This window comes from Eptatretus burgeri, chromosome 3 (genome assembly GCF_056783735.1).
Source record: "Eptatretus burgeri isolate ZD-2024b chromosome 3, Ebu_testis_v1, whole genome shotgun sequence".
Lineage (NCBI taxonomy): Eukaryota > Metazoa > Chordata > Myxini > Myxiniformes > Myxinidae > Eptatretus > Eptatretus burgeri.
In genome coordinates this window covers 50,786,177-50,804,970 of record NC_140963.1, presented here as the reverse complement: position 1 = coordinate 50,804,970, position 18,794 = coordinate 50,786,177, and the positions used below count along the sequence as shown (strand labels likewise).

Sequence of the window (18,794 nt, the reverse complement as noted above, 5' to 3'; positions counted from 1 at the left end):
GAAATTGGGTCGCCACTAAAAAAAGTTTGAAAACCAATGCCTGCCCTCACGATCCTCTCACCAATGCCTGCCCTCACGATCCTCTCACCAATGCCTGCCCTCACGACCCTCTCACCAATGCCTGCCCTCACGACCCTCTCACCAATGCCTGCCCTCACGACCCTCTCACCAATGCCTGCCCTCACGACCCTCTCATCAATGCCTGCCCTCACGATCCTCTCACCAATGCCTGCCCTCACGACCCTCTCACCAATGCCTGCCCTCACGACCCTCTCACCAATGCCTGCCCTCACGACCCTCTCACCAATGCCTGCCCTCACGACCCTCTCACCAATGCCTGCCCTCACGACCCTCTCACCAATGCCTGCCCTCACGACCCTCTCATCAATGCCTGCCCTCATGACCCTCTCACCAATGTTTGCCCTCACGACCCTCTCACAATGTCTGCCCTCACGACCCTCTCACCAACACCTGTCCTTGTCTGGGGCGTCATTTGATCTCGGGCCGGCCCTGGATTATACGGGGACAGTTTACCCGGAATATTTGTAAAATCGGTACAGGATACTCAGATACTGGATGGCCGACTATAAACAAAGGACCATGAGGTAATTTTTTTCCCTTGGCACCTCTGAATTTTTTCTGCTATTCCTCCGGGAATAGGAAACAGAATACAATGGCGGATTTCATTTCTCTCAGGATATCTCTCACTCTGTGTGATCGACATCGCAATCTTTATGAATGTGGGACGGCATTTTGTCCCTGATGAAAGGCAGAAGTGAATCCTGTGAGCGTTTCTCCCTTTAAAGAACTCGATCATTTATTAATCACATTTTCTGTCCAATTGATCGCCCCTCGATTTGTTTGGACGATGTATTGGTACAGAGTAAGTTGCTTTGCTGTCAATTTTTTTAAGCAACCGTCGTAACCCCTCGTTATTACTGTAGGGGGCGCTCTTGTAATTCAGATAATAATTGCACGTCGACGTGGAAAAGTTTACGTCACAAGAAGAAAATTTTCACCGAAGTTGTGCCGATGGTTTAAACTATCCTGAAGAAGAAGAATAAGAAAAATAGTCTCCGATAAATGTGCTCGAAGTTCGGTGGTGTTGTTGTGGTGTTGTTGTGGTGTTGTGGTGGTGTTGTGTTGTGTGGTGTTGTGTGGTGTGGTGTTGTGGTGGTGTTGTTGTGGTGTTGTTGTGGTGGTGTTGTTGTTGAGGGGATTACGGATTGGCGGCAGATGTTCACCACAGCCATGGGACCCCGCGGGGTGCTGCTCGTCGTGGTGGCAGCGCTGGGACTCTCCGTGTTTACGATGGTGGTGCATTGGTGCCTGAGCTGGCAAAAGGGCTTCAGTTGGGACGGAAGCTCTCGACAGTTCAACTGGCACCCTGTCCTCATGCTGACGGGCCTGGTGCTCTTGTACGGTCTCGGTGAGCTTTAATGTTGGGAAGATCTATGTTCAACATGTAAACACGCGCAACTTACATACAGTCGGCTCGGAGCTTGGTGGACGAGGCTCAGGCCCGACGTTTCGACCATCCGGTGGTCTTAATGTTCACCCAGTAACTCGTGGAAACCATGACCCGAGCCTTGTCTGTCTGACACCGATGCAGAGACTCATTTGGCACCTTCAGGTTGATTAAAGATAATTTTTTTTCCCTCCAAAATGGTGACGCAATAACGTGCTGATGAAAGGCTGTTTTAGTGTTTGTTTACCGCCGTTTATGGCATTCATGCACCGCGGACTCGTTTTACAAGCACCTCGTCTATTACTGCCTGAGTAAAACTTTTTCTTCCGTTATTCGTCTCCTCACCGTTTCACCTGAGGACGCGATGTATATATATATATATATATATATATATATATATATATATATATATATATATATATATATATATATATATATATATATATATATATATATATATATATATATATATATATATATATATTGTTGCGGTCTTCGCGCCCGCCGATGCGATTGCCACGTAACTCGAATCGCGGCACGTCGCCCACCGGACGGACAATCCAGTCGTGACCCTCTCGACTAACGCCGGGAACCAGTCACGGGTGGACCTTTTCGGTCTCACCGCGATCGAGCCAATCAGCCCCCGCGTGGGATAGGGTTGCTCGCCAAATTCGAACTACCTAAGTACCCACGCGGAGGGTAGACCGGGCGATCGCACCTCGCCGCAGGTCGACTTCGGACACGGGCCACTTAAGCGACCCGTTCCGTACTATCAGAATAACCGAGCGGTGTTATCGTCGACCTCGACGGTTCGATTAATTATCGGGCGTATTCAGCCCACTACCAACCCTTTACGTGAAGCAAGATGGGGATTCAATGGGGAAAAGACGAAGCGAAGCGGGAGAACAGTTCAACAATAAAGCACGTTTATTCTCGGCACACGGGAAGCACACAAATACAATTCCACCAAATGCACACAAAAAAAGAAAACACAATTCCATTTACACAAAAAGCAAACACAAAAGTGAAAACACAGTGCAGAGCTAATTCCGACTACCGAGCACACGGCAACACTTATACAATTCTACTTCACAGACGGCGCCGACAACACATACCCAAAACCAAGGAAAAGAAATACCCTCAAGAATGAGGTAGGCCTGGGGCCGAGACCTGGTCGGGCCTACCCGTCTGGTGATGAGACGCGGAGCGGCGATGGCCCCGCAACCCGCGGGCCTCGTGGACAGTGCCTGGCAGGGGGGGGGGAACGGGGCCCCCTTGGTCGCACTATCTCAGCGCGGGGGGAAACAGGAGGGGGGTTGCTGATGCTCGGGGTATAGAGGATCTTTATTATGTGCGACGAGCGTCTCCACCTCGGCCAGGTCGCGCTGCCGGCCTCCCCTCGGGGCGCGCAGCTCCTTGCACGACGCGAGCACCCTTCGTCCGACTCGCCGCCTCTCCACAGCTCGTCCCTCCGTTCCGACTCCAACGCACACGACGAGCAGCTCCACCGCCCGCGAAGTCTTGACTCTCTGTTCCGACTCCTTCGCCCTCGTTCCGACTCCTTCGCCTCCGTTCTGCTGACTCTCTTCGCTCCGACTTTTACGACTCCTTTGACTGACGAACACCGTCCTTTATCCCCCCGTAACTTCGCCTTTGACCCTCCCTTTGACCTTTCACCTCGCTCCCCATTGGCCCGAGAAAAAGTGCGGGCGTGAAGGCTTTTGATCCACAAATTTGCATATATCGACGCCCTGGGGGCGGGGCCAACCCGCCCTCGCTCACCGATTGGACGGCAAAAAGTGGGCGTGTGTCGTTTTGGATCCGTTTTTGAAGCAGAAAATCCGTGATTTTGTACACGCTGTTCAACGTGCGCCCTACACGAGTCCAGCATCGGTGCCCATGAGTGGCGCGAGACGACGGCGATGCGATGGTGGCGAGTTGTGACGGTAAAGGTCGTGGCGGTTGTGGTGAAGCGGTGGTTGTGGTCGGTGGTTGATGTTGTGGTTGTGATGGTGGCGATTGGTCCAAAATAAAGATAGTAAAGAAAAACGGCTATCCTGAAGAGTCGCAGCACGTATAAATGACATGTATTCCCACTAGACAACGGGTTTGGGCCTAACTACACATGCACTTACCGAGATACCTCACCTAAGGGACCTGAATGGTGGTTTGCGAATCTGGTAACCACAACACTACCCCCTTCCCTTTTTACAGACTCGTCCCGAGTCGTCAAATTTTCGTGTGCCATCATGTGTAGTTTTCCCCTAGTACACTTTACCTAACGGATCCCTGAGTGCGACATTCATGGTATTCGTGTCCCCAAAATAAATAACCTGAGGGCTGCGTAACTACCTAAACAAACTCACTCACACGGACGACTTAAATAAAATTGCCGGCGCTAAGACATACATGCCGGGGCGCACTCATATGTACAGTACATCTTAACCTTAACTTACAAATCTTACACTAAACCATGGCCCAGGATCATTGAACTCTGCAAAAGAAAGCAGTTAGCAGGGAGCCAGGCTGCCCACATGCAGTCTCTGACTCAAACAATGCAGGTGACAGGGAACGTGGCTGGCTGCTCACACGCAGTCCAAGGCCTTCCCTTTTGAACTGAACTCAGTGAACCACAACGGTGCATGGGCCGCACAAACGTAGTCTCCGTGCCAGCTCAAGTGGCACACGCAATGAGCACAACGAATGGATGCATGAACACAAACACGGTGCACGGGCCGCCACTGCAGGCCCGTGTTGTAGCTGCCAACAGGGCAGTTCTTGCAGCTTGCAAACTGTTGCCTTGCGGATCCTGGCGCACATGGAAATGAACAGGGGGGGGCAAAGCAAAATTGAACGGGGCTGGTGAACATGGGCAGTGGGCATGGCATGGCAAAGGTGCAGGCAACACAGCCCGCAGAAGAAGGCCGCTGCAGGCAAACACAGCCCGCAGAAGAAGACCGTTGCAGGCAAACACAGCCGGCAGATGAACTGGCCAGCACAGGCCTCGAAGAAAAACAGCCAGCAGATGAACTGGCCGGCACAGGCCTTGCAGCACACAGCTGCCGATGAAGTTGGCCGGCCTCCGCCTTGAAGCAAAACACGGCCAGCCGATGAAGTTGGCCAGCCTTTGCCGTTCAGTGGAGGTTGGTGGAGGGAGTGCGGTGGTGCTGGCCACTTGGAAGGCGGGCTCGGACCTACCTACCTGTCTCCCTCCCAACCTATCGCCTTTGCCTGTCACTGTACATACCCACTCCCTTAATTTGTCAAACCCCAATTTAGCCCCCTTAATTTTTTTTATTTTTTTTTATTTTTACTCCCCCACTATAAATCGTCCCCTAACCCCCTTTATCGTCCTTGTTCGGCTAACCTATCCTGTCACCTAGCCTACTCCCAACCCCTACGTTCCCTTCCCGGAGGGGAATAAGGGAGAGCTAACGTCCTGTGTCGAGGCCCAACGAAGCCTCAGAATGGCCTCCCCAGAGTTCAGCGATCTAACCCAAAGTGGGTCCAGCAGCCCACAACGAGAGCGAGGGGATGGATGGTGCGGAGGGGAACATCTCCTAATCTACCCTAACCATTTAACTGTTAAACTACCCCGGGGCTTTCAACAAGCGCCTCTCGCTTAAACTATTGGTTCTAACAACCCAGATTCCCGTCGCCTGTGTTGGTGTCCTCACAATTTCGGGCCTCGCCCCCCAATTTTCTCTCTGTGCCCTCACACGGTCTCCTGGCTGGGACACGTGGCTCCCTTAGGCAGGCACGATCCTCTGCCGAATCTCCCGCTATGGCACCCCCGGGCACTACACTGCCTCCGAGCCTACCAGCTCCCTAACACCGGGGAGTGCCCCCCATGGCACCTCCCCTGAAACGCACACGTGGCAGGCCGGCCTCCCGGGCCCCTTTCCGAGGGTCACCCGTGCCCACAACACTGCCCACGCGGCTAATGGCGCCCCGGGCCCCTGCACCAAGCAGGCGCACCCGTGCCCACTACTCTATCCCGGCCCCCCATGGGCCCATGGCCTACCGCGGCCGACTAGCCTGGTGCCCGGGGTACCCACTCAGCGATACTCACCTTTCGCAGCCACGCTCCCAAGCCCGTCAACAGGGCTCCTGCACCCCTCCAAATGGGTCTCGAGCCTACTTTCCCACCAACAACAAAACGACCTCCATTTTTCAATTTGACTAACCCCCTAACTCACTCTACACTGACCCCGGGGTCCCTTGGGTGGGAGTCACTCCTCCCCCCAATCACTCATCGCACCATGCATTCCCCATTCACTCCACACACACAGACCCGCTGGCCTCACTCACTCACCAAGCACATGCCTCACAACTCACCAACTCTTCAACACACACACTGAACTCTGCCATCCTTCTATCTACATCCCCTAACTAACTCGTGCTCCCACGTCGTCCCTTAAACTAGTAGCACGTTCCATTTAACACAACGTAGCTAAACTACGTCCCCTCTACACACTCACAAGTCTGTCACTGTCTCCAAATAAATCATTTTATTTCCCAACCTAAATCTCGCTACAATCCCTCTAACTAATCCATTCCACGGACTCCATGAGGACTTACCCCTGCCCCATGAAGTCGGTCTAGCTAAGCTAACCCTTCCCCCTAACTAGTTTTCATCCTGTGCCCAGGCCAAGGAGGTCTTCCACCCCTTGCCCAGGAATCCTGTGTACCCGAAAGTGAGGCTTGTTCCCTTTTTTTTTTTTTTCATGCCCAGCACCTGCGCGGCAACTCAGAGCTCGCGCACTTTGCACCTGCCCGTGACGTCATGCAGCTGCACGTGTTCCTCGTCCCTCCTTGGACGGGACCATCCGGCAGAGATACCCCTCCTGCCGGATTCCAACCCCACGTGCAGCCATGACGTCACCGTGCGCATAAAAAAAACAAGCCCCATGTCTCGAGGGGTTCCCCACGCGAACACATGTGCTTTGCCCGTTGGAGCTTAACACACACGATCGCGTGGAGAACCCGTCCGGTCCAAATCCATTTACCTGCCTAAACTTGTCCGTCCGCGGGATCGGCAAATCCACCGCGTGCGTTTCCGGACCGGGACTTCACTTTCGCAAGCGAGCACGTGGCGGTCTCGTGCGTTGCACAGCACGGACCGCGTGCTCACTGCCGGGTGAACCCGGTACGGTCCGCGAAACAACTACAGCCGCTACCCGGCTTTCGTTCCTCCCATGTCGCCGTCGTCGCCATTCAACCCACGCACACCTGCGTGTCACGACGCACACAGTCCACACCATCACATTCACACGGGGAGACGCGGCTGCGTGCTCCCGCATGCCAACCGACATCTCCCTCTCATACCGCTCTCTCACACACACGGTCTCCCTCGCACACAACGACCTTGCACACGGCCGTTCACTCACGCGTGCCTCACTACTCACACAAACCATACTACTCACACGTGGTGCTCCATTCACTCGCGCGGGGGCACTCACCCGCGGTGCCTCACCCACACACGCGAGGGCACTCAACCGCGGTGCCTCATCCACACACCGTGCCTCACTCACACACGCGGGGGCACTCACCCGCGGTACCTCACTCATACACACGGCGACACTCACACACGCGGTCTCATCCACACACGGTGCCTCATCCACACACGGCGTGCTGGGAAGCACGCACTCCGGCACCATCGCTACCACACCACTCACACACGGGGTCGCTTCCACACACGGGGACGCACTCACACCTTGCACCACACACACAGGGACAACCACACTGGGGATTTGTGTCCCCACAAGGGTCTCCTGGGCCTCTATACCCCCCAAGCTCTCCGTGCACCCGTCCACAGCACCCGTCCCCTCAACCTCGCAAAACACGACCGAACTCACCTGGTCGTGACTCGCCTCAAGGGGGCATACTCCCTCCCCTCGTTCCTGGAGGAGGTCATCCAGCTGCTCGCACCGGGTCCCCACACGCTCCGCGAGCTCAACCTCACTATCCTCCACTACCTCCGTGTGTGTGTGTGCGTCACTTACCCCGTCTTCATCGTGTAGTCTTCCCTCTATCGTCCCCATCTCCCGTGTCTCTGCCAACTCTTCACCCTTTACCTCCCTTGTCTCAACTATTATTTCTGTTGTCGTCACCTCGTGTCTCGTCTCACACGTTTTGGTCTCCCCATTTAATTTTTCCCTCTTGGTCACCGTCGCGACCCTCGCCCAACACGTTCCACGAATTATTTTTTCACCCGCCTCCACCGCGGGCCTGTCAGCCATTGCACCCCCACCCAGCTCGTTTGATCCCACACGTGGAGTCGCCATTTTAAGTTCCCTGCTCACGGCCTTCATGCCCGCCTGCAGGCTTCGGCCCATGTTCTGCGTCTCACCCCGTAGTTCTTTCATTTCTTCCTTCATGTTTGCTTCCATTCCGTTTATTTGCTGTGTATTCGCATCCATCGTCGTTTTCACTTCATTTGTATTTGTATCCATCTTTTCGATCATTTTCGCATTCGTCTTTTCGTTCATGCCTTTCATTTCGTTTTTTATTTCATTTGTTCATTGCCGCCAGCATGGCGAATAGCTGGGCCATGTCGGATGCACTCAAGTGAGCCGTTTCGGCAGGGGTTGGGGAAGGGTCTTGGTGGAGAGGGGGGGGGAAGGTGTCATACACCGCGGCCGCTGCCGCACCCACCTCGGGCCCTGGGTTCAGTTGGGCGAGTCCGTGTTCCTGCACAATCAACATTTCCTGCTCGGGGATTCCATCCTGGGCCATGGACTCTACATTATTACACATATACATTTCTAATACCCCCGGCTCCCGCTCGCCTTGAGACGCCATCTTGCTTCTCGTGAAGGGTTAATTTGCTCGCTCGTAATTTGGAGGGAATCGGGGGTCGCTTCTCTCACCCCTGGACCGATTCCCGTGAATTTCGCTGGAGACAGGAGAGCCTGTTGTCCCGCTCTCCAATACCAGTGCCGCGAGGAGGGCGATGAATTTGTATCCCACTCCTGACACCAGTGTTGCGGATTTCGCGCCCGTCCGCGTGCGACGGCCACGTAACTCGAATCGCGGCACGTCGCCCACCGGACGGACAATCCAGTCGTGACCCTCTCGGACTAACGCCGGGAACCAGTCACGGGTGGACCTTTCGGTCTCACCGCGATCGAGCCAATCAGCCCCCGCGTGGGATAGGGTTGCTCGCCAAATTCGAACTACCTAAGTACCCACGCGGAGGGTAGACCGGGCGATCGCACCTCGCCGCAGGTCGACTTCGGACACGGGCCACTTAAGCGACCCGTTCCGTACTATCAGAATAACCGAGCGGTGTTATCGTCGACCTCGACGGTTCGATTAATTATCGGGCGTATTCAGCCCACTACCAACCCTTTACGTGAAGCAAGATGGGGATTCAATGGGGAAAAGACGAAGCGAAGCGGGAGAACAGTTCAACAATAAAGCACGTTTATTCTCGGCACACGGGAAGCGCACAAATACAATTCCACCAAATGCACACAAAAAAAGAAAACACAATTCCATTTACACAAAAAGCAAACACAAAAGTGAAAACACAGTGCAGAGCTAATTCCGACTACCGAGCACACGGCAACACTTATACAATTCTACTTCACAGACGGCGCCGACAACACATACCCAAAACCAAGGAAAAGAAATACCCTCAAGAATGAGGTAGGCCTGGGGCCGAGACCTGGTCGGGCCCTACCCGTCTGGTGATGAGACGCGGAGCGGCGATGGCCCCGCAACCCGCGGGCCTCGTGGACAGTGCCTGGCAGGGGGTGGGAACGGGGCCCCCTTGGTCGCACTATCTCAGCGCGGGGGAAACAGGAGGGCGGCTTGCTGATGCTCGGGGTATAGAGGATCTTTATTATGTGCGACGAGCGTCTCCACCTCGGCCAGGTCGCGCTGCCGGCCTCCCTCGGGCGCGCAGCTCCTTGCACGACGCGAGCACCCTTCGTCCGACTCGCCGCCTCTCCACAGCTCGTCCCCTCCGTTCCGACTCCAACGCACACGACGAGCAGCTCCACCGCCCGCGAAGTCTTGACTCGCTGTTCCGACTCCTTCGCCTCGTTCCGACTCCTTCGCCTCCGTTCTGCTGACTCTTTCGCTCCGACTTTTACGACTCCTTTGACTGACGAACACCGTCCTTTTATCCCCCCGTAACTTCGCCTTTGACCCCCTCCCTTTGACCTTTCACCTCGCTCCCCATTGGCCCGAGAAAAAGTGGGCGTGAAGGCTTTTTGATCCACAAATTTGCATATATCGCTCGCCCTGGGGGCGGGCCAATTCGCCTCGCTCACCGATTGGACGGCAAAAAGTGGGCGTGTGTCGTTTTGGATCCGTTTTTGAAGCAGAAAATCCGTGATTTTGTACACGCTGTTCAACGTGCGCCCTACACGAGTCCAGCATCGGTGCCCATGAGTGGCGCGAGACGACGGCGATGCGATGGCGGCGAGTTGTGACGGTAAAGGTCGTGGCGGTTGTGGTGAAGCGGTGGTTGTGGTCGGTGGTTGATGTTGTGGTTGTGATGGTGGCGATTGGTCCAAAATAAAGATAGTAAAAGAAAAACGGCTATCCTGAAGAGTCGCAGCACGTATAAATGACATGTATTCCCACTAGACAACGGGTTTGGGCCTAACTACACATGCACTTACCGAGATACCTCACCTAAGGGACCTGAATGGTGGTTTGCGAATCTGGTAACCACAACAATATATATATATATATATAGGTTCTTCTTCTTCATCCGTCCGGCCCCGCCCATCCAGCCCCGCCCATCCGTCCCCGTCTAGCCCCGCCCATCCAGCCCCGCCCATCCGTCCCCGTCTAGCCCCGCCCATCCAGCCCCGCCCATCCGTCCCCGTCTAGCCCCGCCCATCCTGCCCCGCCCATCCGTCCCCGTCTAGCCCCGCCCATCCAGCCCCGCCCATCCGTCCCCGTCTAGCCCCGCCCATCCAGCCCCGCCCATCCGTCCCCGTCTAGCCCCGCCCATCCAGCCCCGCCCATCCGTCCCCGTCCGTCCCATCTGTGGTGGACCAGCAGTGACCACTATTTTTGTTGTGTCTGTGTGTCTGTCTGTCTGTTTGTGACTCTCTCCAGAGCATTGCTCCATGACATTTGATGCGATCTTGATGAAACTTGGACACAAGCTCGATATAATGGTCTAGTTGTGTCTTTTTGTATGAGGGGCGTCCCACGCCCCTTGTGGGGGGAGCCACGCCCACTTGAACTTTTTATTTATTTTTATTTGTTTTCTCGTTTTTTTTTTTTTTTCCTCGCAATTTCATTTCCTAGAAGCTGTGCGTAATGTCCATAAGTACAACATATAAAAAAATCCAATTTGATTTGGTCAATTTTTACTGTAGGGCTTCCTCAAAGGTAGGCTACGTTGGGCTACAATGCTTTTTACGGTAGGCTACGATACTTGGGACCTCACTCGTGACGTTGGAAGCATTTCTCGGAAACGCCACCAAGTAATAGTTTACCATCGTTTCAGAAAAGTGACGCCAATTCAGGCTGTTCTGGAATTTCAGGTTCTAGGTTCCAGGAACCCAGAATCAGGTTCAAAAACAAATAAGTTCCGAAAATCAGGAGTCCAAAACAGCCTTATTGAAGAAAACACGTGAAGTGGCATGTGAGATTGAAAGCGTGTCAATATTGTGTAGTGTCACGGTGAAGTTCTTCGATCCAGAAACATGTGCAACCAACGGCAACTCAATTGTACCTATCGTGGCATTGTTCAATAATGGCCACGAACCATCGTCGCCTCCTGGCTTGTTTTCACTTTTTTTCCCCATACCCTTTAACATATTCAACTGAAACTTGCTGCACAACTATATTATGACAAGTTTCAGAACAGGTTCAAGTTTCACGTCATTTCATAAATTTTTCACAGTTTTGCCCTTTTTTGAATTGGGGGGGGGGGGGGGAAATCACATCTGAAGGCAACATGTATTGCAAAGCAATTGTCGCTCTTGTTTCAGATAAAACAGACTTTGCTCACAGGAAAAGTGTCTGACTCGGGATTGACTTTTTAACTGGTTGTTACTTTAATTATTCAATTCAAGGTTTTTATTTTGGCACCGGAGGAGCTTGTACGTAAATCATAACGCACAACAAACATTAGTAAGGCTCGAACTAGTTGAAGCTCAACATCATGTTCGACCTCGCGTGTATATCTATCAAGTACGTACGCAGGATTTCGTATCCACAGTACATAATATTTTTTGTATATCTTCTTCATGCATCTTATAACATTCAAATTATTAAGAGCGAGTCAGAAATGTAAGGTGCTGGGGATGGGTAAGAATAATGAAGATCCTCCATGATTGAAGTGGCACCCTTGGAGCGTGTCACGCAGGAGAGGGATCCGGCGGTGGTAATAGATACAGACAGGACAATGCCAAGCATCTATTGGTAAAGCTAATAGGGTTTTAGTTTTTACATATTCGTCAGGAGATAAATTATAAATTAGAAGTTTCAGTAGTTGTCGTCGTCGTCATTTCGTATTCAGCCTGTGGTTGCTGTTTACATCATTGCTGGGAGCACGGCTGTGCCGCTGATGCAATGCCTCTGTTTCCAATAAGCTGGTACTCATTTTGCTGGCCTCGAAAGGATGACAGGCTGAGTTAACCCACCTGGTGTTATTTAACGGCACGACGGGATCAAACTCGAGATCCTAAGATCTTATACTTTAACCGTTAAGCCATCACGAGACTTAAAATGGGTAGTGTTAGCACTGTGGAGGAATTTAGGCCTCATCTACAATATCATGTGCAGTTTTGGTCACTTTTATTTTGTATACTTAGTTGAGGCTTGTGGAAGAGCTCAGGATGTAGAAGAACAAATACACTGAACAGATCAAGACACAGCAGGATAAAAGAAACAACAGAGAGAGAGGGGGGGGGGGAAACACCAACAGCAAAGTTGAAGGGCAAGATAGAGGCAGCCTTGGACAAACAATGGGTGTGAGGAGGAATGAAGAGCAGGAGATGATGCATGGGGTGGACAATATGGATACAGAAGGAAACTCCAAGGAGGGAAAACTGGAAATTTGGAATGAGGAGAGATTGGGGTGAGATTAACAAAGGTAGAAAAGATCATGGTTATGGATTGGGGATGATCTGAGGTGGTGGTAAATAGTTGTCTTGAAGACCTGGAGGGAAGAATGTGATTGAAAAGAATGTGGAAGTTAGTTCCACAGATGGGGTAATAAGAGGAACAATTGAGTGAAGGTGAGCAGTGATCCTGGATTTAGGTAGTTACACCAGAAGAGGTGTAATGCTAATTAGGATCCTAATGTTATGATAGAATGCTAATTAGGATGTAATGGTAGAGCATGTGTGCCATGCAGAATCCTGGGGGGGTGGGATGGATCAGAGGGTACAAGACCAGAAAGGAGAAGACAGAGAGACCACCAACCTCTCTGTGAGGGCGAAGTGATAGACCAACAGACTCAGCTTCATTGCGGGAGATTCCAATAATCTTGAAGGACTTGGTTCCTATGGTGTCAAGCTGAGCAAGATGTGAGGCATGGGAGCCAGCCCAGAGGGTAGACCATTACTCCATCAAGCTGCAGATGAAAGCCTTGTCGGTGGATAGGAGTTCAGTTGTGCCAAGAAAGGACAGAGGCCCAGTCGACGGTTGGCTTTGGAGGCCAACTTTTAAATGTGGTTTGCCCAAGAAAGATCATGGCTGATAGTGAGACCGAGGAGATTGAATGACTGAACTTCCTCAAGAGGATTGTTAAGAAAGTGGATAAGTGGGTTTGTCTTAGATAAGTAGATAGGATGGTTTAGTGAATTTCACAATCTCTCCTTTCGGTGAGATTGTCAAATTTGTCTCCCAATCGACAGCACCCAGCCCTCTCCTCATTCTCTCAAGGTTTGCCTTCCTTAAATCTCATATCCTTATTCTGCTATCCCAAACTCTATTTATTAACAAAATTCTTGCACACACAATGTTGGGGTCAAATGATCCTAAATGCTCTATGACGACCACCTCCACCAGATTTGGATCATTCCCTAAAAGGAGGTCTAACATTGTACTCCCCCTCATGGACCTATCTACAAACTGGGTCAAAAAGCGATCCTGGACTAGATCTCGGAAATCCTCATCTGTTCTTCGCATGTTCCCTGTTTCTGGACCCAATCTATCCCTGGCAAGTTAAAATCCCCCATAATCAATACTCTTCCCTTACCACATGCCCTTCTGATTTATTTATGTACTCCTTCCTCCTCTTTCCTTACACCAGGAGCCCTGTTAAAAACAACCTAAATGGGTATCTTACTGTTCAACTCCACTATTTCAGCTATATCATCACCAATTCCCAATTTGAGCAGCATTTGCCATGACAACAAATAAGGCCCAAGGATAAGCACTATGAAGAGTTTGCCTTCACCTGGAAAAACCTGTGTTTGTTTTTTATTCTTATCCCCCCCCCCCCATGGATAACTGTGTGTCGCTTTGTCACGTGCAACAGGATTTCACGGCATCAGTTACTATGGCGGTTCACAACAACGCACATTTTCCAAAAGTATTGTTCTCCCAGCAGCACACCAACAATTAAAACAAGAAAGATGTCGTGTATCGCACGATACTTGTGAAATACAAATAAAAGCGTCTAGAATGGTCGAAAGGGGTCTAAAAGGTGTAAGGATTCTAAAGGTGTACATGTTTAAAAGGTATGTTCCAGTAGTCCGTAATTAAGATGTAGTCAAGGCCCAATAATAAGTAATTAAGAGACGTACTCATGGTCCAACTAGCGTTCAAACAATATGCAATTAATAGATGAACTCACATGGGTCGAACAAGTCTTCAGCTTGATGAGAGTTCACCATCCCCCCCCCCCATGTTTTTTCTTATTCCTTCACTATATATATATATATATATATATATATATATATACAATATATCCTCAATTTATGTTTGAGATGTGTTCCTGAAAACCTGAATGTAAATAGAAAAAGTGTAAATCAAAAACGTTTTTTCCCATTCACAAAATGTTAAAAACTGAGGATGCGTTCCTGGGTGGTAATTTTCGGTCATTCCAAGCTAACTGAAGTGAACACTAAAGATATACAGAACATAAATATTTGTATGAATAAGTTGATACTGATCGTACCAAAATATTGAAATGAAGAACATAGATAAATGGTTGTTATAATAAATTACTGCGCTTAAATGCATATTGTACTCGGCAAAACTAGGAGTGAGTAATGCATGTAGATACCTGAGAGATTACTGAGACAGTGAGGCAGAGCTTTCTGCCTCTTCGTCTGATATCTGGCTGGTTTTGTGCACGGCTGGCAAGGTTCCTTTTGTTGTTGAAGGAGTTGAAGGAGTTGATGGAGTTTCCTGATGATTGAAGAAGGGAAAAAGAGTGGTGGTCTGGACAGTCTTCTCCTCCTCCTCCTCCTTCTTCACCTCCTTCTTTACCTCCTCCACCTCCTTCTTCACCTCCTCCACCTCCACCGGAACCGAACCCCAACCCAGAATCTGTAAATTTTAGCAGAACTGAACCCAGACAGGATACAACAACAACAAAAAAATTCAACATTGGCACAAGCAGTGAGACACTGCACAGATAGATATATATATATATATATATATATATATATATATATATATATATATATATATATATATATATATATATATATATATATATATATATATATATACACACACACATGATGGTTGTGGGAGGGAACAATACCCTGGATTGGGGCATAGGATTCTGGATCAGGATCATGTAAGGAATGCCATAGAACAACAAAACCAAGAACAGATGTGACAACAAAGCTCACAAAACTGACAACAAAGCCATTGTACTTTCATGTCCATAACAATATGCAACACAAATATCAAAACGCGCTGTGATTCTGTTGTCTGGTCCTCGAGCCGCAAAATCAAAAGGTTTTCCATCTTGGCGATCACACCATTCCTTTTCTTGTTAATTACCTTCAGTCTCATCGGCGCATCCCTTCATGTGTTCGTGGATTCTCACCTTGTGCTGGAGTGTCGTTCCAATCGTAGACCGGTTAAGTAAAAGGACAGCGAACGTCCAATTTGTGAAGGCGTTTCCCCTCTCTCAGACCGTTTTATAATGTCCAATTTCATTTCCAACGCCCCATGAAAAAGCATTAACACGAAAAGTGTTCATACTTTGTCAATGCCGTTAAATCAAAAAAACGTAAAGAGAATGAACCTCAATCGAGGACTTCCTGTATATAGATATCAAGTGAATCTGATGAAAGCTGACGACTTGTGTGACCTTCACCTTTGACCGATTGACCTCAAAAAAAAAAAAACCAAACAACAATATGCTTCCAGCTTGTCACTGGCTAAGGTTTGTGAAGAATCGGAGTGAAAATATCACCTGTAGGCGGTTGATACACAAACTGACAAACGGACAGAATAACAGACCAGACCAACCAATATACTTGTGAACCCTCAATTTCGCAAGTAAGCATCTCAGCTTTGAAGTCGATACACCAATCAGACGCTAACAATTTAATCTTCTGAAGGCCGTGCCAACATAAACATTGATCTCATCACAAAACCTAAACTTCCTTCCTCATGAATAAATAATAAATATGATATTGAATAAATATCATGAATAAACCTAAACCTCATGAATAAACCTAAACTTCCTTCCTGATTACATGGCACAACAGTGTCAGTAATGTGTCAACTTCAAAAACTTGGTGTGTATCAACAAATACTCACATTCACTATTTAGTAATTGTCATTTCACCAAGTTTCTTTGCAAGTACAGTGTACACTGTACAGTGGTATAAAATGGAAGCCACACCTGGTTTGAAATATAATCTGAAATTATAGTTACAAAAACAATGTTTTATGCAAATCATACTATAATTTGAAAGATGTCTGTTGGTGCGTTTGACTTCTACATGCACTGCTGAGCCGCTGGATGGAATGAGTTGAAGACTAGTAGTTGTACTCGGGATGTGCAGAACGAGTATTTGAGACCTTGAAACGTTTTATTTTTTCGAGAACGTTTGAGACGTTGAAATAAATTCCTACTCCTAGGGGTTTGGGGTGGAGGGAGGACTCCAATTCTCTCTGTAAATGTGCATGAGATGGCAACGCTTTCAGTGAGGGGGGGGTGGAGGAGAGGGGAGGCGGTATTGACCGTGTTACTTTCCTGATGGTAATTTTGTAGATGTATTACATTAAGCCATGCAGAGTAAGTGATGGATGGCCAGCAGGTTGAATGTTATTTTGGAGCCTGTTAATTTATTTTAGAATTTTCCCCACCAACTGCGCTGACCTTCAGCCTGGTGACGGGCTTGATATTCGAACATGCATTTGCATATATGCTCCTTGTGGTTGGTCCCAACCAGCTGTTACTTGAATCGACTTGTATTTTTAGTGGGTATTTTAAGAGGGATTGAGGGTGGAGCATGTAAGAGATAATTTCAGGGTGCATGTCAGCAACATTTTGAGTAGATACACAGACAGACAGACAGACAGACAGACAGACAGACAGACAGACAGACAGACAGACAGACAGACAGACAGACAGACAGACAGACAGACAGACAGACAGACAGACAGATGTTGGGGTTGATTGAGGTGGAGAGATATTGAGAGTGGTAGAGTTGGAGAGATTGAGGAGGTCTCATCCAGCTTTTGCAGTTCATCTCTCTGCCACGGACATAGCGATGACTGTCTCAAACCTGCATGGGCTTCCAAGTGGTGGGTTTGGTTTGGCATTGTTTTTGTCACTTCATGAGTCTGCATTTCACCTTTGCTGTTTCCAAGCTCTCAACACTTTTAGGACCCCCTCTCATAAATACTATGGCGCTTTGTCTGTCATTGGCACCCTTAAGACCTTTCACCAATATGTATAAGACATTAATGACACAAGGTGCTTTGTGTGCCTGGATAGCCCTCAGGGCTTTTACACCCATACCAACTATGACACTGCATGCTGATGACACTCTCAGATCTCTGCGAGCTACAGCTCTTCATTTTCCACAATGGTTCTGTCTGTAGTTGTCTCATCTCTCCCTTCATGGTCTCTTTATTTTTCCTTGTATTCTCCTGCTGCGAACATCCTCTTTTCAGCCCTTTTGCCCCTCACCTTCCCCCCTATTTTAGTAATTCCACCCCAATTTAATTTTACCCCTTCCCCTTGTCTTTTTGAGCTTCCCCTGCTGACCCATAGCATTGTAATTGGTGATTTGCATTGGTTACTTATGGTCTTTATTATCCCACATCATTTGGTCTCTGTTATTGTATGCGTTGCATAAGTTATTTGTTTATACTCAAGGTGGTATTGCTCATTCACTTCTGTGATGCAATTGGGTCCCAAATTAAACCACACGGGAGATTAGGAGAACGTGTGTCCGCTCAACCTGTTCAGTCTGCCGGCTGAGCTCGTAATTTCTCAGGACGTTGCAAACTGTCACCTGGAGGTGCGTGACAATATGAAAGGTGAAACTGTTTGAGATGTGTTCACAGTTTGTGTAAGAAACTAAATGTAACAGTAAAATCTATTCATCAGTTAAAAAAAAAATACAGCACTTTATATGGAGTCAGCACTTTGTGCAAATTGTTGATTTTAATCATGTAAATTGAAGTTGCTGCAGTAAAGAAGTGGATTTGAAGCTGAGATTATTTTTGTTTTTCTCCATTTGCTAAACATGCCCTGTTTGAAGTTGGCTGAGCCTTTTAAAAAAAAAACCTGATGAACTGTAATCGTGAAGAAATACCAAATATACAGGGTGGCCATGAAGTCTGGAAACATACATGAATATACATTATAAATGGTTTATTGACATTACATTACAATACACGACATGTTCAATGACATTTGAGTTGACTTCTTCGGGCTGGCGATCACCTTCGCCATGACAGTTTTCTTCATCTCGTCGGATACGGATGGTCGTCCACAACAGAGTTTGTCCAACACACTGCCTGTATCCTTGAATTTTTGAACCAGCTTCCCCACTGTGCTGTGGGAGACGGCAGCTTTTCAGGGATGACGTGTTGAAGTGCTCTGCTATCCTTCGATATGACCAGCTCTCTCACCCACTCAGCAGTATCACCTCAACGCGTTCATCTTTCGTCAAGGACATCTTCAAACTGTAACAGAATGACAATATTGTCTATGTTTCCAGACTTTATGGCCACCCCACACTGTTGCAGTTTTATATGCCGAAATTGAAACGCACACAGCAAGTAGCCTCTTCGAATAGTTATTTCCTTAATGAACGTTAAGAATAGCACCTTCCCTATGAGGGTTATTATGTAATTAAATGTGTTGGGTTTGGTCATTAGCACCCCCTCTCAACCTGCTAGGATAATAGAGCCA

The 18,794-nt window shown here is 48.9% G+C and overlaps 1 protein-coding gene across 3 annotated transcripts in view; it reads left to right on the top strand.

The window, feature by feature from the left end:
• Window positions 1-1,171: 1,171 nt before the first annotated feature.
• LOC147029849 (plasma membrane ascorbate-dependent reductase CYBRD1-like) overlaps window positions 1,172-18,794 on the top strand; it is a 77,549-nt gene continuing 59,926 nt past the window's right edge. For all 3 annotated transcript variants that reach the window (XM_085873258.1, XM_085873257.1, XM_085873255.1), the window contains exon 1: window positions 1,172-1,429. In XM_085873258.1, coding sequence (XP_085729384.1) covers window positions 1,237-1,429 — 193 coding nt within the window. In that variant the 5' untranslated portion in view covers window positions 1,172-1,236. The remainder of the gene's footprint in view (window positions 1,430-18,794) is intronic.